Source organism: Haliotis asinina, chromosome 1 (assembly GCF_037392515.1).
Source record: "Haliotis asinina isolate JCU_RB_2024 chromosome 1, JCU_Hal_asi_v2, whole genome shotgun sequence".
Classification (NCBI taxonomy): Eukaryota; Metazoa; Mollusca; class Gastropoda; order Lepetellida; family Haliotidae; genus Haliotis; species Haliotis asinina.
Genome location: NC_090280.1, coordinates 57890750 through 57914444, shown reverse-complemented (window position 1 = coordinate 57914444; position 23695 = coordinate 57890750). Strand labels below are relative to the sequence as shown.

Genomic DNA, 23695 nt, shown 5'->3' with positions numbered 1-23695 from the left:
CGCTTCAAAACCAATTTTTATTCAGTAATATACGTCAAGGAATGCTCGGGCATTTCTGAAAGCTCACGGCGTTGAGGGTGTTTTTGGACATGATCTTAGAGCAGATCTGGTACCTGACGGCGCACTTCTCTCCCTCGAGAGTCTTCTTGCATGACCCTGCTACTTGTTGGTACCCACACACGTACTTGACACGGATGAACACTGGGCACCAGCATCTCTGGTGCATCAACTCCGTCATGGTGCGACTACGGTATTTCAAACAGGACCGACGATCGTACGGCATGTGAAGCGGGTCATATCCGCTATTTCGTTTCTTTCTCAACAAGGCCCCGGCATCGAGTTTAGCTTTCTCCAGATCGACTAGGGCGCTCCCAGCATCCATCTTGGCGTCGGCTAAACTCGCCTGAGCAGTTTGAAGGGAATCCAGACTTCCTGAGCTTGATGGGTAGGCCCCAAGAGGCACATCCGGAACAGGCATGTCCGATGGTCCGGCAGCGTTGACAGCGTCATTCAATAGCTGAGCCATAGCGTTGACCGTGTCGACTTGTGTCTTGGCTACTTCTGCGTGTGACTTAACAACATCTGTGTGGGCTTTTGCAAGATCGTGTGCCGCATTCACACGATTCTCAACCACATTGCTGATTCCATGAGATGAATAGTCGTTCATCCCATAGCCATGCCCACCAAAAGATCTCAATCGACCTCTGCAGCGCGAACTCTCAAGGTCATCGCTGAAGTCTTTGATACAGAAGCAGGAAGGAAGCCCGGATGTTCTGTGGCTGGTGCATTCTTCACACATCTTGAAAATGAAGCAGGACTCATCTACTTCATCCTCGAGTGGGGCACATGTGTTGGCACTGAAAACGCGTAATAAGAGGTATCAAATAAACGTCCATACCATAGTCAGGAGCTGAAGTCGCATTATCATAGGTATCAAATGCACGTCCATACCACAGGCACGGAAGGCAGGTTATCAGAGGTATCAAACCTCGCTGACGGTACATTGTCAGACGTATCGAATACACTCCCATACCAACCAGGAGCTGAAGGTACACTATCAGAGGTATCGAATACACGTCCGTACCTGGACTGACAGACCAATAATTACGATGGGTTATTATATGCGTTATGTCATTTTAATTGAGTGAGTGAGTGAGTTTAGTTTTACGTCGCACTTAGCAATATTCCAGCTATATGGCGACGGTCTGTAAATAATGGACCAGACAATCCAGTGATCAACAACATGAGCATCGATCTGCGCAATTGGGAACCGATGACATGTGCCAACCAAGTCAGCTAGTCTGACCACCCGATCCTGTTAGTCGCCTCTTACGACAAGCATAGTCACCTTTTATGGCAAGCATGGGTTGCTGAAGGCCTATTCTACCCCGGGACCTTCACGGGTTTCAATTTTAATTGAAAAGATATAGGAGCACGTAGACCGCAAAATTCAGGTTATTGATCCAATGGCGCCATCGACGTCATGTACAGCGGAAAACGACATATAGTATTATTTATTTCGTTATAAAATGCTTGACAGCTTTCATAACTGACAAATAAATATCTTAGGCAGAATAAAAGAGTGAAATGTTTCTCAGGCACTCATGTCACTTTTACTTGTGCGTGTAACAATTTTTATTGCCACTTAAAAAATAATTTGTCCACTGTAAGAATGAGTGTCTGTATGGATGACTGTGACTGAATCTACAACTCATTAACAGGTGCTTATAAACTTTCCAAACTCGTCACGTTTTTCCAACAAAATTTGTTTAAAAAGACCTACTGCCCTCGTCACTTTTTTTTGAAAAAAATGTGCCCGAGAAACATTTAGTATCTTTAAGCAGCATTGCCCACAGAATTCCAAACTGTCAAAATACTGACAGTATTTTTGGATATTGACCAGCGTCCTCAATGCAAAACACTCAGAATGTACGAATGGTATCAATGTAATGGTTTCAACTTACACGCAGCTTTGATAGGGGCTGTTACATGCTGGGCAGCAGGCAAGGCCAAGTCCCCCGAGACCCGGGCCACACCAGGAGCCATATGGCACGTCCCGCTTCGACCGAACCCGTGGGGAGAATGGTGTGTCTTCGTTGACAGTCGATGTACTCACTGTGGAAAGAAACGGAACTATTTCGAATTTACGTCAATAAACTCCTTCACATCTCAGTTATACTTTTCCCAGGTGAGAACATGCCACAGGGCTGTAATGGGCATGAACTAAAGTCAGCGGATCCTGACGCGGTTTAGGGGCGCGTTTAGATAATTTGGCGGTTTTTTTTTTTTTTTTTTTGCTACATGTTCATCAGGATAGATTGCAATAAAAACCTGCATTGTCGCAACAATGCAGGAGTGAGTGAGTTTATTCCAGCAGTATCACCACAGGACACACCAGAAATGGACTTCACACATATCACCCAATCGCACCCAATCGAACCCAAGTCTTTAACCTCTGGGCACCCCACCAACCTCGTGGAGGGTGTATGACGGTTTGTAATGTTGATAATGGTACATGAACTAAATACGATGTTCTCTGCCGAAGAATACCGAAGGACTTACGAATATCATTGACAAAATATGCTATCATCGGATCGGTACATCGGATCATTATCTAGGAATAGGAACGCCCGATTGATCTCTGGAACAGTGAGGACGGACCGAGAAACGTACGTACCGTCAGTGCTGAACATTTCCTTCGGGATTTCATCACAGCGACGGTACTGGAATTCAAGCGTCTTTTTAGCAGGATGGAAGTTTTCTGCCATTTTCATGGTTCCCTCAAAGTCTTTGTCCTTGGCATTCTGAAAAAAAGTATTGAACTGATAAATATAATATAATTCAGGAACCCTTTTCACCTCAATTCCAGGTAGTGGTTTCGAACCTTTAAAAAGTGGTGAGCAAATAAAGCCATACACCTCATTACTTCATCATGTTTGACTTTTAGTTAAAACCTTTTTTTCAGCCGGCGATTTTATCTATTATATAAAGAAATAACCCATAAATGATTATTTAGTTCGTTCTATTTTTTAAAGTAAAATGGGTTTCAAAATATCAAGAATTTAAAAAATGCACAACTGACTGTAGATAGGTCAGATACATTTGACGATGGAGGTTTTTTTTTCCTTTCTAAATACGTTTCTAAATATACATGCACAACATGGCATGGCTGATGTTGCTGCAGATATATCCTTTCATTCAGCTTTCTATGAACAAACATACATTTACTCAAAATCACACAGTCAGTACTACTCTTTAAGGACTGAATGATTAAACAATCAAATCAAGTCCCTTTAATTTTTTGTTACACGAAAAACAACTTCTGTATATCTTCTTTCGCCCCTCATTGGTACGAGGTGTTTTAGACGGGTCACGATGACTGAACATGTGACTTTTCGATGACAGTTCAACAATCAACGTCTTTGTGCGTGAGTGAGTGAGTTGAATTTAGAATTACGGCGCAAGGCACCAGAAATGGGCTTCATATATTGCACCCACGAGGGAATCGAACCCGAGTCTTTCTCGTGACGTGCAAACGCTTTATCCACTCGCCTAGAACACCGTCACAAACACGGCTTTTTCCGAAGTCTTGTCTCATAAATTATCCCAATGTAGGCACTGAGAATAGCGATATAACGGAGTGAGTATAGTTTTACGCCCTCCTTAGCTTAGTTTTACACCAGAAAAGGGCTTTGCACATCATACCCACGTAGGAAATCGAATAGGGGCCTTGGGTGTGGCGAACGAACGCTTTAACCACAACCATTATGAGATGGAAGTACACAAAACTATTCTGCTCGTATTTGAGCTGAACGTATTGGACCGAGATATGTATTTTCTTGCTGAAGCAATTACCATCAGATGAGCGTTAGGAATGTATTCGCCTTCTAGAGGAGCATCAGTGCACATGACGATGCTGCCTTCAGTTGTTGAGTTGGTTGAGAACACAACCGCCATCTGCTCTCCCTGGAAAAATAAAATTGGAGAAACAGAAACTCAGTTGGAGAAAGCTGGAGAACAAACATTTGCAAACTTCTGAGAACAGAAAATGAAGAATTTATACGATAATGAAAACCAAGATCACAAAGCGAACATCCAGGTATTAAAAGAGAATGAATAAATGCATTTTACTCATTCATATCACTATAAATATATCGTTTATCGTTCGTTTAAATATTGCTTGTTCTTTCAAAACTGTCAGAAGGTAGGCACTGTAAACAATTCGAATAAGGTTCACCATCAAACAGGATCTTTCTGTGCAGTTTGGAATAAGAAGGTACGGCGTCACCTTGTCGACATGGTAGTCTTAGAACATGCTTTTGGTGAACACACGAATGTTTGCATGTTTCAAACTCTAGGTTCATACATATGAATGATAGAAACGCCGGGGGCTTTTTTCTTTCCTGCATTTGTGTCTTACCTCTGCAAACTTTTGAAGAACATAAACTTCCATCCTGTCGCCGGGAATGTAGAGTACCTGTTCTCGTTTTGTCTCGTCCACAAAGATATTTTGCGTGATTTCCTTTGTCTTACCGCGGTCGGTGTCGGTGAAGGTCATCTTGCCCTCGAGGTAGCGGTCAGGTTCTCTGACGTCATGGGTGAACACTACTTGGTGTGGTAGCTGTCGTAAAAGAGGAACAAGCAGTGAGAGTGTGAGTGAGTGAGTGAGTTTACAACCTGACGAATAGTGCTGGTATGGCTTGTAAACATGCTTGTTGTAAAAGGCTCGCTGACGTGGATGTCATCGTGTCGCAGTTGTGTAGGATGACGCTCATGCTGTTGATCACTGGAATGTCTGGTCCTGACTCGATTATTTACAGATGGCTGGAATGTTGCTGCGCGCGGCGTTAAACCACAAACAAACAAATCAGGACTAATCTAGGATTCGAACCTACGACGAGGTTTTTCTGGCAACCTTACTTTTCTGCACAGCGCATCGCCACAATTTTTGCAAAAACGTCCTGTCTGTAAATTTTGAAAATTTATATTGATCCACGTTTATGGTGTATTCCATCAAACAAAACCTGTAGTTGCGTTTGAGTTCTAAAAATACTCAGTGGTCTTTCTTCTTAGTCAGTTGTGCTGTTTTTGCATCCAAGCCAACTGCATATATGTTTTAAATGTAGAACTCATTTTGACTTAATGTTTACGAATACAGACTTGATCTCGTCAGTGTTTGGCTGGAATAATACCTTTGTGACGTAAAACCAAGCTCAACTCAACTGTTTATATTGACCTGCATATTACTCACATATAGTACATGTTGCAGATAATTAAACTAACTGTTGGCGAAAATCGATAAAACAAAGTCGTTAATTTTCCAATTTAACTTCACCAGCACCATCCGGTGCGGATAGTATTCGGAATATGTACGAGTAAAAATCAAAAGCTCACCTGGACTCTCCTAAAATGTTGAAGATACACCAGAACAGATCCTGCCAGAAGAGTCGCCGTGATCACCAACGATGTCAGGATTATCAGATGACCTGAATGTCCAAACTCACGGACACTGGGCTTCTTTGCTTCTGAGACCATTGTGCCGAAGTGTGACCATAACTGACCATCACAGCTCTTATATACTTAAGCCAGCGTTACATTACTATTACGTAACACAGCAAATCACGTCTAGCCTCTATGACGTAACGCCGTGCATTCTCGCGTCCTTCCGCCAAGGGCGTTACTGGCGACACACAACAATGGCCCGTAGATCATTGGTTTCAAGGTACTGACAACTGGATGATGCAATGCTGCAGCTGTACATGTCACTGTGCATGGAAAATATGAACATGAGGATTTACTATCAATCACTGTTCGTCAATAAATAAGGTTGTAAACAATGATGTGACGTAAGAGGAATGCATAGGAGTAAAGGAGTAGTCTTGACGCCACTTGTCCCCACGTTACCTGTAAAGACTTTGCGTTCAGGCAAGTAGAACACGTGTATGTGAATTTGACGTGTTGATTCTGTCCTCTAACCTTTAACTTGCAATGTGTTATGGTGTTACTTTACAATAATTTGTAACCATTCTCTGGCTATAACTCAGCGTATGTGTGTATGTATGTATGTATGTATGTATGTATGTATGTATGTATGTAATGTATGTATGTATGTATGTATGTATGTATGTATGTATGTATGTATGTATGTATGTATGTATGTATGTATGTATGTCTGTGTGTGTGTGTCTGTGTGTGTATGTATGTGTGTGTGTCTGTGTGTGTATGTATGTGTGTGTGCGTGTGTGCGTGTGTGCCTGTGTGCGTGTGTGTGTGTGTGTGTGTGTGTGTGTGTGTGTGTGTGTGTATGTGTGTGCATGTTATATATGTATTTACATATTGCATGCTCTCACTGAGAATAGGCTTCAAACGTTGTGTCCATAAGGGGTATCGAACCCGAGTGTCGATGTCTAGAGGTTATGGTGCACGACATCGTTTCCCATTTGCTTAAATCGATGCACATGATATCACTGACAGGATTGTCTGGTCCACAGTCGATTATGTAAAAACACATCAAGCTTTCATACAGCCTGAATGTTTCTCAGAGCGTCCTTAAACAACAAACAAACAAGCAAACAAAACATAACAAAAGTGACAACATTATGACCATTGCCGGTTTTTTCATCCATTTCCGCTTTATGGGGAATGTACGAATGTACATTTTGTGATACGGGCTTACCGATTCAAAGGTAGACACCGCTCCTCAGATAATGTAGTGGGCACGAAAATATGAATTTGTTTATATTATAAGCACCCAAACCCCCCTGTTATTTTTAAAAAGATGTGTCAAAGGTATATTAGATGTATTTGCAATGTATTATTACAACCCTATATGATCAAGGTGACCAAACGACGCATTCGGACCAACTTACTCGGGACAAATTTAACAGCTACTCGTGACCATCCAGCGGCCATTTTGCCATTGTGTTCCAGCTAATCATGCATTATAATAATAATAATTCCAATATCACTAACCACACCCATTTGTTATATATTCCAGAGATTAGGCAATATGATTGAACAGAATTAGTATCTTGGAGGGCAAATAAGACGTAGGTAAAATGAAAACAAATATTCCTGAAAGATTGCTCGATCGAAATATTTGAAATCGCACGCACATTGGTTTCTAGGCATTTTTTGCACATATCTTTCATTGACCGCTGTGCTACTGATGAGAGATCGCTAAAAGCGGCGTAAAACCATACTCACTCACACGTGTCCCCAGGCGATCGGCGCAGGTACATACGAACACGAACCCTCCATACTCCTGTCAAGGACGCTTTTTATTGCACGCCTAAAGAATAGACACACAAAGCGGTTGTCGCCAGCCTCCTCGAAATATCCAGAAATTGTTTATGTTATGTTTCTTTAGCTCCGAAGTCAGCAATATCCCTTCTACATGGCGGTGGTGTGTAATTATCGACTCTGACCAGACAATCCAATGATCAACAGCATGAGTATCGATGTACACAATTTGGGGGCGTAGGGAAGGAGAGTTGGCTTCTTGCAGATTAGTACAAGTGGAGTGTTGTGACAACAGATGATCACACAAAGGATATCACGACTGCAAAGAAACCATCTACTGTTTTGTTCGTCCTGATCTTTCAACCATAAAGTATTCTCCTCTGGCAAGATCGTGTGACTGATTGTTCATAACGGAACCAATCGTAACGTTCTGGGTATCCGTCTCAGGGTAGTTTCCGTAAACACCTTGCTGCTCCGGGAGTGCCCTCGAGAAAAAGTAGTTCCGGATCTTTATAGCAAAGTACATTCGTAAATAAATGTAATCGTGTCGTTCTAGCATGGCGTCTTCTCGTAGGTCACGAATGTGGTTACGAATGTAACGGAGACAGAAATTGGCTTCACACATTGTGTCCATGAGGCGAACAGAACCCGGACCTTCGGCGTGACGAGCGAAAGTTTAAACGACTGGACTACACCACAACCTCTTCACGAGATGACCTTCATTTGAGAACAGCAACATTGTTGGCGCTGACATTCCATTTTAGGGAGCAGAAGCTGACACCGGTAGCTTATTCCACGTTGGCAATGCCAAACCACAAGGTGTTTACTTTCTCTTGTACGTCAGTTTATGAAGAATATGCAGCTAGAGTACACCGCAGTGCTGATACCTCACCCCTACAAACTCGCAAACTTAATATCCTTGTGTGGAGTAGTGGGGTCGCACAGTGGTTAAAGCACCAGTGGTGCAGGTTAGATTCACACATGGGTAGAATGTGTGACGGCCATTTTTCCTCGTGGTATTGTCAGAATATTGCTACTAACGGTATGGATGGATGAGAGCATGAGTTGGATTTAACCCCCTCCCTCCTTTAACCAATAATCCATTTACGGTACGGTGAGCTTCATACGGAGGGGCGGTGGGGTAGCCTAGCGGTTAAGGCGTTCGGTCGTCACGCTGAAAACCCTGGTTCGCCTCCACATGTGGGGGACGATGTGTGACACTGGTGTCCCCCACCGTGTTGGAAAATTGCTAAAAGCAGTGTTAAACGTAACTTACTCAATGTAGTGTTAAAAAACACCTGTCATGACTGTTCGTCACGTGAAATAGTTTTACAAAAGTGCGCGAGATGTAATATTTGAGCAACATTCGTGTTAGCCACGATTTCCCAGCTCGCTTTGTAAGGACAAATCTCTGAGGAGCAGGTCTCCGAATGTAATCACTGTGAGGTGATATGGTAATGTTTGAAGCATTTTCCGGCGTTGGAGTAGCCTAGAGGTTAAAGCGTTCACTCGTCACATCGAAGATCCGTGTTCGTTTCCCCACACGGGTAAAACGTGTGAATCCCATTTCAGATGTTCCCCGGTCATGATATTGGTGGAATATTGCTAAATGCGGCGTAAAACCATACTCACTCAATCATTTTAAACGTTTAAGGGCAAAAGTGGTACTATTTAAACAAAACACAAAACTCGGTCGAAATGAAATATATTTTTTTAAAACCAACGGAAATTCTGAGCTCCCCCAAGCTTCCTTGTTGACTCTTCGCAGGTCATAAAATTCTCACACTTAAAATTGTTTCGCACCATAGTCTTTCCTCTGACACAGTACTCGGGCTTGATTTCACACTGGCCTCTCTTACAGCCGACCTGCTTGTAGCCGCAGTGGTAGGCCTCGTACATCTTCGTAACCAGTCTACCCCAACACCGATGCCCAGTCATGATACCCTTCAGGTCACTGCGGTACAAGAGACAGTCTCTGTACTTGCTAGGTGGACATCGCATGCCGGTGAGGTCGGTGATGAGGTCTCTGATGCAGTCACAGTGGGGGAGGTCACGGGTGGGGGTGTCGTGCCAGCACTGTGTGCAGAACGTGTAGTCCATGCAAGCCCGGTCAAGCTCGTCCATTGGTGGGGTGCAGTTCAGGGCGCTACAAGAAATAATGATAATAATAATGGTTAGTTATGTACACGTCAGTTAGTGAGTATTGTTTTACGCCGCTTTAGTGAATTTTGGTTTGCGCCACTTTTAGCACCATTCCACCAATATTAAGGCGGTGGACACCAGAAATGGGTTTCGCGGATTGTATCTCCGTGAATCGAACGACTAGCGACAATTTTATCCACCTGACTACCCCACTGCCCCTATCAATATATACTGGACAAAAATAGTTAGGGATATATGCACAGTTTGAAATTTTGAATAATGGCCTTTTTATTACTTGACACACTGATAAAATATCAGTCATAAAATACCAATATCCCTAACCTATTTTGTCCAGTATGGTATGTTTTGGGACGTTTAGGTCTGTTGATAGATTCACTGGGTGGATCATGTTCACTTAAGAGTCCGTTGACAAATTTATTGGATGGGTAGCATTTATGTCTGTTGACAGGCTTAAACGTGATGCTCATTGTGCAACATGCTTTATGTAAATTACTATGTACATGATGTCGTAATCTGAAAGCCGAAAACCGTTGTTCACATGCGTGCTTATGCATACCACACGGTTGTCATGGGAACAGCTGGCACCAAGAACCTTCGTATATAATCCAGTCCCTCGAAGTCCGATTATGTCATGCTTTTGGCAGTGCTCAAGTTAAAAAAGTACTCACGTGCATCTTTCATACTGACTGCATCCCCAGCAACACGGGCTGAAGAGGCTGCCCTTCCATCGTCCACCCCAGTTGCCATAGCTACTGGCGTCCCGCCTCTCTCTCAGGCGGGCATCAAGTGTAGGCGAGGTAGAGTCTGAAGAAAAGATCAGTCACTTCAGTCACTTAGATACGCACTCTGTCATTTCAGTATTTCAGTATTGTCGTCAGAATGGTCAGTCGTGGCAATCGTGTTGATCGTAGATACATTTTGGACGGTTCAAAATGTTCTACCATTCTACCATTAACATTATTAATTGTAAATCGTGATCATCACGTCAAATCGTATTGCAACGTAACAAAGCGCAACATATCCCGACCAGTCGTACGACCAAATCGTGGAGATCAGAATCAATCGTGGACAAGACAAACACCACAATGGTTGAGTTGTAGTGTGAACTCTGTAGAAGTTCAAGAAACAAGTTCATGGTCAGTCGGGCTGTATCTGTACCCGTCGGAGACCATTCATAGTTCAAATCGTGTTCACCGAGATCGTGATCGTGAAAGACATCGCAAAATCGCATCCTATCGCAACATGGCGGATCAGTTCAAAATGAACGTATCGGAACGTACCTGCACGTACCAGATCGTCCTAAATCGGGGATTCCAATCGTGATGATCGTTTAAGAACGCAACTCAGTCTTGGACTCGATTGGGGCAATCGCGTCACAACGTATGTATCGTATCTGAACGGGAGACCAATGAAGTGCAACAAAACGTATCAGAACATACTGGCTCGCATGGAGACGTATCCAGACCTCAAAGTTCAGAGAAGTTCCACGATCAGTTACGAATGGTCAGTTGTGGTGTTTGTAACGGATCGTACTTCAGTGTGAACCTAGCATAACGATGTAACATGGATTGACTGATTGTTGCCTGTCAATGTCATTTTAAGACGTCAATGGCATACTGGGTCAGTTTTAGGTTGTGGTATTTCAAAGATTTTGTCATTTTTGGCGTCTATATCACCTTCTTGCTTGTAAAGTTCCTTTGGTATCAGGTCACATGACTTGTACACAAGCATTATTGGTTTGTAGGTCCGCTCAAAAGGGCGCTCAATCGTCACATCCGGGTTCTTCACCAGCGACTCGTCCTTGAATGAGAACATAAATATGAGTATTAACCAGACATCAATCGCCCCGAAATATCCATACATATATGTTGTCATTCATGGGTACTAATGAACAGAACTTACAATGTGTATATTTACAAGTTCGTCCGCAATGTCTTTGCACATGTAAGTCTCTGCTTCTTTTCATGAAGCATATCAAGTTGATCGTAACTCGCTGAGGTAACCTTAGTGCAATGTTAACGTTGTTCAGGTTAACGTTAGAAAAGGTTGCTTCGTGACAGGAGCCCCTTGAGAAGAGTAATGTGCTGGGGGTGCGGTCAGCAGGTTATAAACACACGCCCGCGCACGCGCACGCGCACGCGCACGCGCACGCACACACACATACTCAAACAACGTAAATATTTTGAACAGAAATGGGCTTCACACATTGTACCCATGTAGGGAAACGAACCCGGGTCTTCAGCTCGCCTAGCGAACCCTTTGGGTATTAGGCTACCCAACCGCCCTTTTCGTAAAGCAAGCATGCATCAAACAGATCTGTCGGTGTAGGCAGATAGGTAATAGGTCGTTTTGTACGTAGAGAGGTGGTACTTAGATAGAGCAGCTTTTCATGGTCAATATAAGTACAAATACCCATCCAGTAACCCATGTTACATTAAGCAGGACAGGTCGGATAACAGAACCGAGTCTAAAGCCTCATCCTGTCTGAGGAGGTGATTATCCCATCACTTACCACAATTGACGACGACGGGACGAAGTCGGTGTCGTTCATGAAGGAGTCTTGACACTCTATAACTCGTCGAGGTCGCCCGGCCGCGGGCTTAGACGTGATGAGCAACATCTCTCGACCCTAGGGGAGACAAACACTTGACAGGAGGCTAAATACATGACACATCGTGAACGCCAGGGATTAACTCGGTCATGGAAAAACTCTGAGTGGGTGTTTCTTACACAACTCTTGTTGAGAAACACGTGAGTGAGGAAATGGGTATTTGACATGTATGTGAGATGGAAATCAAGGACTGTGATTGGTTCCACCAAGGTAATGACCTAAAGTCAGATTTAAGATATGTCGTATTTGGGATAACACTTTCTTAGTAACGTACAGATTCTAGTTCTTTTGTTGAGTTGAGTCCCATGCTGGATTCGAACTCACACCCTCATAACCAACAAACAAAATCAGCCTCCTAACAAGCTTAGCCACAGCGACTTCCACAAAAATGGATGTCGGACAATTGGTAGTCCAAACTTTATGAACCCCTGTCTAATTGGCACGGCTCCCGACTGCGTTATCTTAAGGTCCGATTGTTCACTAAATTGTTTGTTTAGGGGTTTATTGTTTAAAAGAAGTTTGGTTTCGGTTGAGAAATGTAATAATTGTTCTGGAGTTTATTTAGCTTTCATTGTGATCATCAGGAATCGTTACGTGGACGGCCATGTCAGGTGTGAGTAGTAAGCAGTGGGCGAGATGACGTGACAGACTCTTATGACATATGATTCTGCATAGCTGTGAGCATGACTATTATATAGAGTCGATGCTAAAACGGCGTATAAGAATTACTTCATTCATGTCTGTCGGATATCATATATCTTAAACTGTTGTTTCGAAAGGTATCTATCTTGCCTTTGGTCGTTAAACACATCTTGATACAAGTTGTAAGTTGTAAATTGTATCCGACATATGGCAATCTGTTTCTTACCCTGAAATTACTCACACTAGCCAATTATCCCCTCCCCCCCAACCCATGCCCGCCTCCCATGCTACAAAACCAAATATCCGATGAAAAAATGTCTCAGTTATTCTGTCTTGGCTGCTTGTGCACCAGCGTATGATCAAAATAGCAACCATGGCTTTGTGTTCGCGACAAGACCATATTGGGACAAATTCCTCAAATCAAAGATGACAGCGATACATATTTGATTCAAGCTAGTCATTTTGTTCCTGTTCTAAAACCTGTCCTTTTTAGAGCATAATTTATTTGTGGATATAATGTGACAGTCACCCTGCACAGATCCATCAGCGTCAAATCTAGGACACGTTTGATGCATACCGTTAGCAGGAAGGAGCACAAAAAATGGGAAACCCTTGTACTCATTTCAATTTGTTGTCGATCTATCCAATATCTACCATACACGTCAATGTATCAGTGACACGTCAGGCATAACACGCACACGCATGAACGCACTCACGTGTGTTTGTATACTATCAAAGGTCCTTATTTAACCTCACTATCACGTATTTCTTACACAATCCTCATTATCATTACCACAAACAATCCTATGGACCCTTTCCGATCTTCAATAAGCATTCACATCATTGTTATTTATTTAAATGGTCACAGACAAATTTAACAAACAATATTGCCATCATAATTAGACTTCCAATGTCTACCACACACGTATTACCTCCTTGTATTTCTTGAGGACGAATATGTCGTAATGAGGGTGTGCGACCTTTATCGTCTGTTCTTGTGTGACGTCATTGAGATACAGTTCCTCGTGCGCATGCCCATCACTAATCAGGAAGTCGAGTTTTCCGACGGAAGCTTTGCCAGATGAATCAAGTATGTCGTAACCGATAATAGCATCTCCCTGGGAAAGAAAAACAAAAGAATACTATCAAAATTGGAACTATAAAATATGGTTTAATATAAATTCCATGTTTCAGATTATTGAACCGTTTTCTTCGTTTTCAAATCATATAACACACATATTATTTATGATCTGCATTTTGACAGTTTAGAAACCTATCATCGCCTTAATCCATTTCATCAACATCTTTGCATAAACATGATACAATAACTAAATCAGTATATGTAGGTATACAAGTTATCTAAATGAACCAGCTTAGGTCAAATAGTCAAACATCTTAAATATGTAAGCAGATTACAGTCTGAATAAGACCTAGTGGGTTTGGGCACCTGTTTTCTTCTTTGTGTGAAGATTTACCTCGCCTCACCAAAGACTTGGGTTCGATTCCCGTGATGAGTATAATGTGTGAGTATGAATGTCTTACTCACTCACTCACTCACTAACCCACTCACTCACTCACTCAGCAGGTGTCTCGTCAACAACAGTCTCACTAAAGTATACGTAGACTCCAAGACCATACGTGTTCTCGGGGTCTTCATTAAAGTGGTAAGCTGATTTCCTAAAATACTTTTCAAAGGCATTCACACAGCTATGTAAGGCGTTTTACTTAACACTCATTAGGTACGATGGCAGCGCCGTTCCGAGCGTAGAATCAACATTCAGTGACACTAATGAGCTGACGCGAAAAGATACCTTAATTTACGCAATGACTCTTTTCTTGTTCGGAATGTCTGTTCATGGAACCTGTTTGTTTATACTGGCCTATAGTTTCAAGCATTGGTAAAACGTCTTAGTCCAAATTTTGACGACGAAATTCGATCATAACCCTAAACGAACGCCGATGAGTCGTTGACGTTTATCAAAACCAGTCAGTACCCACATTCAACATTCGATTGACCAATCTGGTTCCAAGACCAGCTCTCACGCGTAGGACAAGAGATGAATGCAATCTGCATCTTGGCATCATTAAAAACAAATGTGGAGATACACATCTAGTCTTGTCTTCTCCAGAAGAGTTTGACTGGTGTTAAAGATAATCACAAATTGATGTTTCCATGTTAATGAGGCGTGTTTAGCTTACTTCAGCTTTGCCTTCGTCCTCCACTGACTTGATACCGAAGACAAATGAAGCCAAGTTAAGTATCGTCCAATCAGAGCCCAAGAGACATCTGCCGGCGTCTTGATAGACAAAAAGCGAGTCAAACATACCATCCCTTAACGTGATGATCGGCTGAACCCAGTCATGCTGGCAACGCACCCAAATGTCACTCCCAGTAAGAATAATCCCGTTAAAGCAAGATATCATTACCTTCTGGTACCTTTAATGGCATAGAGGATAAATCTGAATAAATCTGATAGTCACGTTCTTCATCTTTAATGTTATGGAGAATAAATCTGAATAAATCTAATAGTCAGGTACTCTATCAAATGAACCATAACCCATTTTGTCAGAGAAACTAACTGGCCCCATCTGTCAAGCGTATGTGAAGATTGCTTTGACTCCAGTCTCAAGGTATACGCCAATACATCCAGACCATGTCATTCATCAAACGTTGCTGAAGGCGTTACACACACACACACCCATTTGAAGTCATCGTGAACAAAGCACGCAACAAAGCGTTTATATATAAGTAAAGCATTTATATATAAATACCGATTAATCATGCTACGATTTGTGGTTCATCTTAGAATGTGATTACTAATAATGATATCATTTGCAGAACATTGAAGGACTCACATGCGAGTGAGTGGGTTTGGTTTTACGCCGATTTTAACAATGTTACAATTACTTCAAGGCAGGGGACACCAGGAAATGGCTTCACACATTGTAACAATGTCATGTGGGGGCTCGAACCCAGGTTTTCGGCGTGATGAGCGGACGCTTTATCCACTCTGCTATTCCACCGCTCCATCTTACATGCCACTAAACATTGACAAAATGTCCTTGCTGGAATTAGTGCTGATTTCCAAATTTCATTTCCAACTGGCTCAGTAGTTCCCAACACATATATCAAATTGTTCAGTATAGATCGCAACGAACACCAAGACGTTCAGAAATACCGAATAAAAATAACACGCAGATATATCACAAAATTGGAGTAATTATGACACATTTCAAAATATAGTTACTTAAATATTTTGACGTTTCACTGGTTTTCAGCTAAAATCTAGCATGCTTTTTATGTTTAAAAAAAAACACCATATGAGTTTTGTTTAAAAGATTTTCGATCCGCTTTTAAACATTAAAAACAAAGGAATTTTTTCAGAACCGCGAGTGTGAGAGCACATTTCAACAGGTTTCAACGTTTGAAGCATCGATGAACAAAGGATGCCCTTGCTTGTATACTACTTTTTGAACTTAACATTGTTTACAAGTGTTTGTAACGGAAGGAACGATGAGGCAGGATAAGCTTGTCCTTCCGCGAATACCTGGTGTCACCACTATTTGATTTTAATTCATACTCACGTTTCAATAAAAGCTTAAATAGTTCCATAAACTGTAATGTTGTTACAGACGTTTATGAATATGGAAATGGTTTGGAAGCTTTTACTGCAACATTCCAGCAATATCACGGCTCTGGACACGCATTGTACCCATGTAGGGGACCGAACCCGGGTCCTCGGGGTGACTACCCAGTATGCTACCCCGCCGCCCACCCAATACGAACTATACAGGTGTTAAATAATATCCGACGTAGACGCTTTGCAGTGCAATATGACAACTTTGTTGCTGCCTCACGCATTACGAGGGTACCGGAATAAGCTGAATTGATCCGAATGTGCAAATGAAATATCTAATTATTTCTCATGCATTTTCTAGCACGACAGCAAATAATATCAAACAAGACCTGATTGTAACCAGCCTCAATTATATGATCAAACAGATTCCATTCAGCGACAATTTCAGCCATGACATCCGGTGCGAAAAGGGTTCCAAAAACACGAAGCATGAGTTGTCAAGATGTGTTACATAGGAACGCTGTTACTGAGGTTAGTAAGTGTAAAGCACTTCATGCTTGTCGTCACAGTCATAACGACTTAGTATGTGGTAAACCTATCACCCTTTCCGAAAACAAACGCCGTTAATGTGTCATAGCTCTTTCTGTGGTCATTATCTACTACTTCAGATAATGTAAAGACATAGTGTCTCGATATATGATACAACCAAATTTACTTTATGACAAAAATAATCCGCTTACCAAAACGTATTATCTATCACGGACCAGCTATGTTCTACTTAGGAGAATGCAGTATCTACTATCTATTGCATAGAACGATCATTGTTTATGTACAAGGTATAAATGCTTTCAAACTACTAAACGATCTTCCATGAAACAATTATGATCTGTTGAGCAACACGCATAATTTCCTATCAAACAACTATAGTCCGTTTAGCAAAATGTACAATCTTTTAGCAAAAAACCTATAATCCGTTAAGTACAACGTATTATGTACTAGGAAACAACTATACGTATTGCCTATCAGGAAACGACTACAATTCGTCAAATAGAAAGTGTTTTCTACTATGGAAAAGCAATAAACTGTCGAGTAGAAGGTACGATCTGCTTTGATAGAACTATATTCCATTGAGTAGAACATCTTTTACTATGGAGTGAGTGAGTTAATATTTAACGTCACATCGGCAATATCTCAGCCATATCGTGACGATTACGATGGAGCATATTATACTTACCAACTATATTCTGTTAAAAAGGCCGTAGTTTCTACTATGGAACACTTATAATTTGTTGAACAGAACGTATTTTCTACCGTGGAACAGTTATAAGCTGTTGCGTAGAACGTATGATGTATTTTGAAACGATTATGTTCTGTCAACAAAAACGTCTGAACTACTTTTGAACAATCATAATCTGTTGAGTCGAATCTATCATTGAACTATCTTTTACTATGGAGCTAAATATGATTACAACTATATTCCGTTAAAAAGACTGCATTTTCTACTATGGAACACTTATAATTTGTTAAACATAACATAACAATTCAGAACGTATCATCCACGATGAGACAGGTATATTCTGTTAGGCAAAACGTGTCTTCTGTCTTTGAATAACTACACACTGTTGAGTAGAAACTACTTTGAAAGAGCTGTATTATGTTGAAGGAAACGTATTATCTACTTTGGAAGAACTATAGAACTATAGAACTATCTTTGGAAGAAGGATAGCAGTAAGTGGGACGTCTCATCAGCTGTGAAACAAATATCATCTGTTGAGCAGAACTTGTCATGTGTTATTTTATATGATGATCAATTTTAGTGTTTTTATCATTAAGTGCACATTCTTATGAAAACATGATCTTAGCCGCTGCACTATGTTCTGATCCCCATAATTTGCAGAGACGTGGATTCTAAATTCATTTTAGCGTCCGAAGTCACAAAGAAAGGTAGATACAATCTAGCATCAAATCAACCTTTGTATTCCAATATCATATGCTTAACTGAAACTGCCACATGAATCTATCGACAGCTGTGAAATCCAAATACCCGTTTTTCAGTTGCCTTTTAGGAAAGTGAATTGTATGGCTTTATATCGCTTTTAGCAATATTGCAGCAATATTAAGGCTTGGAACATCAGAAATGGGCCTCACATATTGTACCCATGTGGGGAATCGAACCCAGGTTCTCGGCGTTACGATCCAACGCTTTAATCACTAGTCTACTATCCCGACTCCGTTTAGGAAAGATCAATATCTGGGTTAGTGTTGTGGTAATGTATAATAAGGATAATTTGTATCCAAAATGTATGAGCAAATTAAAGACCATTAGGATTAGAAGCGATATTGGGGACACGTTTAATGCAAAGAAGGAAACTCTTGGGTTGGAGATATGAACAATTAGAATAGTATCATTCTGCAGAAGATGGCACTGATTTAGAAATGGAGATAATAGTAACTGGTACTGATAATATCGATGTTTATGCACAAATCAGTAAAGCAGCAGTAAAGAGAAGGCTAACAGTATAAAGTTAATTATAACCGACTGTTAGATCGGCAGTCAATACACTAAAGAGAAAAAAACAAAACATACGAATTTATGGATAAAACTTCTTGTGCTTTGCATAGAGCGGTGTTTCGGTATAGATTCTCACACTGATTCAAAACTGGATGTAAGAGTATATGTTGGTCTATGCAGTAAACAAGTTGTTATCGACATGTTTTGTTTTTTTAAGTTGTTATAATAACCAAGCAAGATAACAATGAAAACTTTAAGCACCTTATATACGCTCCAGATATAATTTGATTTGTTTCACATATAATTTTACTGATTTGTTTTGAAGATGGGTTGCACAGTTCACCTTGTTCTTGATCTCATGCGCAGGGTTCCAAGGCTGGGACGAGTCAAAATCTTCTGCCTGTGTTCCCCACCCATTATCACCTTATCGTACCAGGATACCCTTTAATGTAAATTCCTGAAATCTTTAAGAAATGACAAGATTTCCTTCAGCTCGGAGGTTAAAAGTTCAACTTTTTCAATATCTCAGCCATGTATTATATTCACAAGAAGTGACTGTAATTATGTCTAAATATTTAATACCATAGGACCTTTTAATCTTGAAAGAATAGCATACTACATTGTTCAATCAATTAATGACATGATCTTAACGGGTCAGGGTACATAGACGGGTACCCGGTATCCAGATTATTCGTCCAAGCCCTACAGGGTTCATTGCCCTATATATGTTTCCGTACTTCAAAGCATGCCAATCCCCCCAAACAGCTAAGAGGAAGTGTTTAACTTAAACTCGGCAAATACTGATGAAACAAAGCTTTTAATAATAAATAGATTTAAAAGTCACTCTGTCATCTCTCAGATGTGGACAAAGCAGTAAAAGGTATCCCCTTCTTTATTACTACTGCATGTAACACCCATATTTCACTCCTAAATATTTACCAGATTACATTCCAGGTAGGGTTTCAATATCAAGAACTCGTGAATTAAGAAGCAGATTTCGCCATGAATTGTATGCAATATAGTTGTCACCCGAGATCATCCATAAACTTACTGTGAGTGGATGAGTGAGTTGAGTTTTACGCCGCACTCAGTTATATTCCAGCTACATGATGAAGGTCTGTAAATAATCGAGTCTGGGCCAAACAATCTAGTGATCAACAATATGAGCATCGATCTGCGCAATTAGGAAGCGATGACATGTGTCAACCCGATCCCGTTAGTCGCCTAGTCGCCAAGCAGAGTTGCCTTTTATGGCAAGCATGAGTTGCTGGAGGCCTATTGTATCCCGGACTTTCACGGGTCACCATAAACTTTCATAGTCAGCTGCCTAACATTGCAGATTGTTCCTCAAATATAGCGTTTTTGTTTTGAAGGGCTTGAACAAAACGAAACATTCGGCCAACATCGCATTGAATTATCAGGTCAATTCAGATAATCCACTTTTCAAGCATATGCTAGAAGATATGAACCCTCAATGTGGACTACTATTGCAAACCAAAGACAAATGTGTTACCATAAAGATTTGAATAGCAGCAGAAACGCGTCTGAGGAACCTCAGGAATGCTGTAGGTTATACGGAAACACTTCTTTTAAAGGTGGATATGCAAAGGAAGTTGTTTTCCTCTAACCTGGAACAGTGACACATGGTCGTTTACTTGCTTTCCTCAACCCCGCCGACATCTTTTCCATTTTTTTCATATGTTCGTCACAACCTCAGATCATCCACTCACCTTCCAGACGCTCTTCGTGTGAAGTATGGATGCTGTCAACACGACGATTGCACCAACGGAGGCAGCAGCAAGGACTACGGCAGCAATCAGCAACACCTTCTTCATACCCGGCTTTGACCTGACGTCTTTGCCGTCGGTGAGTACATGCTTTCCGAAATCATCTCCTGAAGTCATGTCGCGCTGTTAGTCTCCCCAGCTGATCCACACTGAACTGAAGGGTGGAACTGCCGTCAAGGGAGCCTATCCCAGGTGAAATGAATGACACTAACTCTGCCACCATCCATGTATTTTTGTAAGATGCCCCCGGGCTGTGTTTCCTTTATTGGATACCATGGTGATCGAGAAATTGATGATCTCTATTTACGTGTCATGGCTTACGATTATATTACCATCAAACGTTTTTTTGCACTGTGAAGTAAGACGCTCTTTCATCACTGCCTCAACATGCCTCAACAGAAGCACGTGCATAAAGCAACTGGGGCACAGTGTCTTTGACAAGTCATGATCTAAGATCATTGGATATTAACACGCAAGACCGCCGTTTCAACTCCTATGACAAAAAAGAACACGATGTACTTTTTATGCTATATTTCCTGCCAAGTATTTTACCTAATCTACATATTACATGATCGTATCTTTATGCAAAACATCATTTATTCCAGTAATTCATTTCATCATTTTTCGTTAGCACTAATGTCATTATAGAAACGTATTGAACGTTGAACGCATTAAAAAGTATAATTCAATGTAAAATGAAAACTCCGGCAATCATAATCATCTGGGGTTGTTACTTTCCTCAATGATTAGTAATTGAATGGTACCTATGCATCATTCAATGATTAGTAAGTCAGTGCTATATTTGCAATGTCAATGTGTTTAGTAATTGAATGGTACGATGCATTGCTCAATTACTGGTAATTCAATGGTATGAATGCATTATTCAATTATTTAAAATTGAATGGCATAACGCAATTTTCATTGTTGGTAAGTGAATGAAATAAATGCATTATTCAATCATTAGTAACTGAGTGAGTGAGTGAGTGAGTTTTGCGCCAAACTTAGCAATATTCCAGCAATGTGGCGGAGGTCTGCAAATAATCGAGTCTGGACTGGACAATCCAGTAGTCAACAGCATGAGCATCGATATGACAACGGGTGACCGAGTACCTGTGTCAACCAAGTCAGCGAGCTTAACAAACCGATCCCGTTAGTCGCCTCTTGCGACAAGCATAGTCGCCCTATGTGGCAAATATGGGTTGCCAAATAGCTATTCTACCCCAGGTCTTCACTGGTCGAGTGTTGTAAATGCGTTTATTAGTGATTAGTAGCTGCGTGATATAAATATCTCATTCAGTGATTGGTAACTGAGTGGTATATATGTATTATTCAATTATTAGCAGTTGAATAGTATGAATGCATTCCTTAATTACTAGTAATTGAATGTATGAATTCATTATTCAATTATTAGTAACTGAATGGTATAAATGCTTTTTTTCAAATATAAGTAATTGGATGGTCGAAATGCATTATGCCACCCATAGGACGAACAACAAGAATGTGTTTCTCACTTTAGGATCATCGATCATGCCGCTAGAAGCTCTCTTATCACTAAGAGTCGAAAATGCCATACATTAGCATTAAGTTACGATTTAAAGAGCGTCTTACGACTTAGCACTAAGAGAGCTTCGAAAATCAGGGCACAGGGGTTCTCAGCACGGAGTGTTCATGTTCTTACTTCTGTGCTATCTGTTCATTCTTCATTGCTATCAGATACTTGGGTTTTATTATCGGAAATCTAAACATTAATAGCCTGTTTTCATTTAATGACAACTACAGTGGAAGCTGTCGAAACGTCATCTGTCCAATCCGGTAACTTGTCAACGTAGACATAACAGTCCCAGACCCATCCGTGACTTATACATTTACCAGCAGCTATTCAACACAACACACTAAACCGGATTTTTTATTCATAAACTTCAATGAGTCCCAGCGAGTCGCAATGAGTGCCACTTTAGATAACTTCTAATGCATTTCACTCACACATTTAATGAACGATCCACAAAGTGACACTGAAACAAATTCTTTATTCTTCTGATCTGTGTGAACACGCATGGTTTGTTGATTTGAAAGCATATTGTGATGTTCTGAATGTGTACATGTATTGCATTAACCTGAATATAATTTGCCGATCTGAATATACCTGTAGCATATACTCTTGCAAAAGAGTAGGGTAACCTGCAATTTGGATAGGAAACATAAGCGTTAACAAACTTTGCAAACACAAATATGTCCTGAACGGACCACCATCTCTTTGTCAACACCCCTACACATGACGCACGGAATGCATGTGCACAATGCAGTTGCCCGTGCATGGGTGCCATTCTTGATGTTGACGGTTTGTTAAGAAGCTCGATTAAGTCAAAACATTGATTACACAAGAGTTTCGCTTCCTGCAGACTGGGTTCCGTACTATTGCGCAAATGAGTGTAATAATCAGTCCAGCATTTTTAAGACTAATTCAGGTAACTGGATACGTAAATATTAATCAGCTAATTTGATACATCTAAGCAGTTACATATTGCAACACGACGCTCCTCCCAACCCTTGAAAACACGTCGTACAGCATGCTCTCGTACAGCGAGCGCTGACAAACGGAAACCCGGAAATCGTGGAAATCTCGAAACGAGGCTCTGAAAGGTTGACGGTCTGTTTCAGAATTGATATTATATCAATCACATTGTATCAATCACATAAGCACACACAAACCATAACAGGTGCAACCAGTGAGCCAGATGAATTGTGGATTATTTTACGACCATAGCCAACAGGGACAGTCTGTGACGTCTACGTTAAGGTCATGCAGCCTACACCTCACCATACAATATAGAAATACGGTGTTACTGAAGTTTAAAATTCGAATTCACTTGTAAATACCATTTTCTTATGAAACAAGGAATTGGAATTCAGCGTAACCAGAGTTCTGTGTGATGTCTATTTACCTTTTCGCTTTTTTTATCTTTTTAGACACGAAACACGCTATACACCGGTCATCTTTCAATAGCGATTACTGTCACAGCAATTATGTTCATAAGGAAGTGCATGTGGTGAAGCTTTCTAAAAACATTCATTATTATCAAATCAACATTGACTGACTCTGATATATCTCCAAAGTTTTTTAACCGTAATTAAAAAAGAAGTTTCCCTATTTTTTTAAAAA

The 23695-nt window shown here is 40.9% G+C and overlaps 2 protein-coding genes across 2 annotated transcripts; both read right to left on the bottom strand.

Annotated features, from left to right (window-relative positions):
• Positions 1–5695, bottom strand: LOC137281426 (uncharacterized). The gene is made up of 6 exons (XM_067812649.1): positions 5395–5695; positions 4421–4621; positions 3856–3966; positions 2678–2804; positions 1965–2115; positions 1–857 (listed from the first exon to the last, which is right to left on the bottom strand). Exons 1-6 carry the CDS (start codon positions 5533–5535, stop codon positions 35–37), a joined length of 1554 nt encoding a protein of 517 aa, XP_067668750.1. The 5' UTR covers positions 5536–5695; the 3' UTR covers positions 1–34.
• Positions 5696–8935: 3240 nt separating this feature from the next.
• On the bottom strand, positions 8936–20712 carry LOC137281419 (uncharacterized). The gene is made up of 6 exons (XM_067812636.1): positions 20479–20712; positions 13591–13776; positions 11918–12034; positions 11082–11205; positions 10074–10209; positions 8936–9388 (listed from the first exon to the last, which is right to left on the bottom strand). The coding sequence occupies exons 1-6, from the start codon at positions 20650–20652 to the stop codon at positions 8956–8958; spliced, it is 1170 nt and encodes a 389-aa protein (XP_067668737.1). The 5' UTR covers positions 20653–20712; the 3' UTR covers positions 8936–8955.
• Between the last annotated feature and the right edge of the window lie 2983 nt (positions 20713–23695).

Bases quoted from the DNA above. Each gene is read 5' to 3' on its own strand.
- LOC137281419 (XM_067812636.1), bottom strand. From the start codon at position 20,652: ATGACTTCAGGAGATGATTTCGGAAAGCATGTACTCACCGACGGCAAA. The intron at 11,206-11,917 runs GTAAGTGATGGG...TTCTCATTCAAG, and splicing joins TCCCGTCGTCGTCAATTGTG to GACGAGTCGCTGGTGAAGAA. The intron at 9,389-10,073 runs GTGAGTACTTTT...TATTTCTTGTAG, and splicing joins AGTCAGTATGAAAGATGCAC to CGCCCTGAACTGCACCCCAC.
- LOC137281426 (XM_067812649.1), bottom strand. From the start codon at position 5,535: ATGGTCTCAGAAGCAAAGAAGCCCAGTGTCCGTGAGTTTGGACATTCA. The intron at 4,622-5,394 runs GTGAGCTTTTGA...CTTTTACGACAG, and splicing joins AACATTTTAGGAGAGTCCAG to CTACCACACCAAGTAGTGTT. The intron at 858-1,964 runs GTAAGTTGAAAC...ACGCGTTTTCAG, and splicing joins AGCCCCTATCAAAGCTGCGT to TGCCAACACATGTGCCCCAC.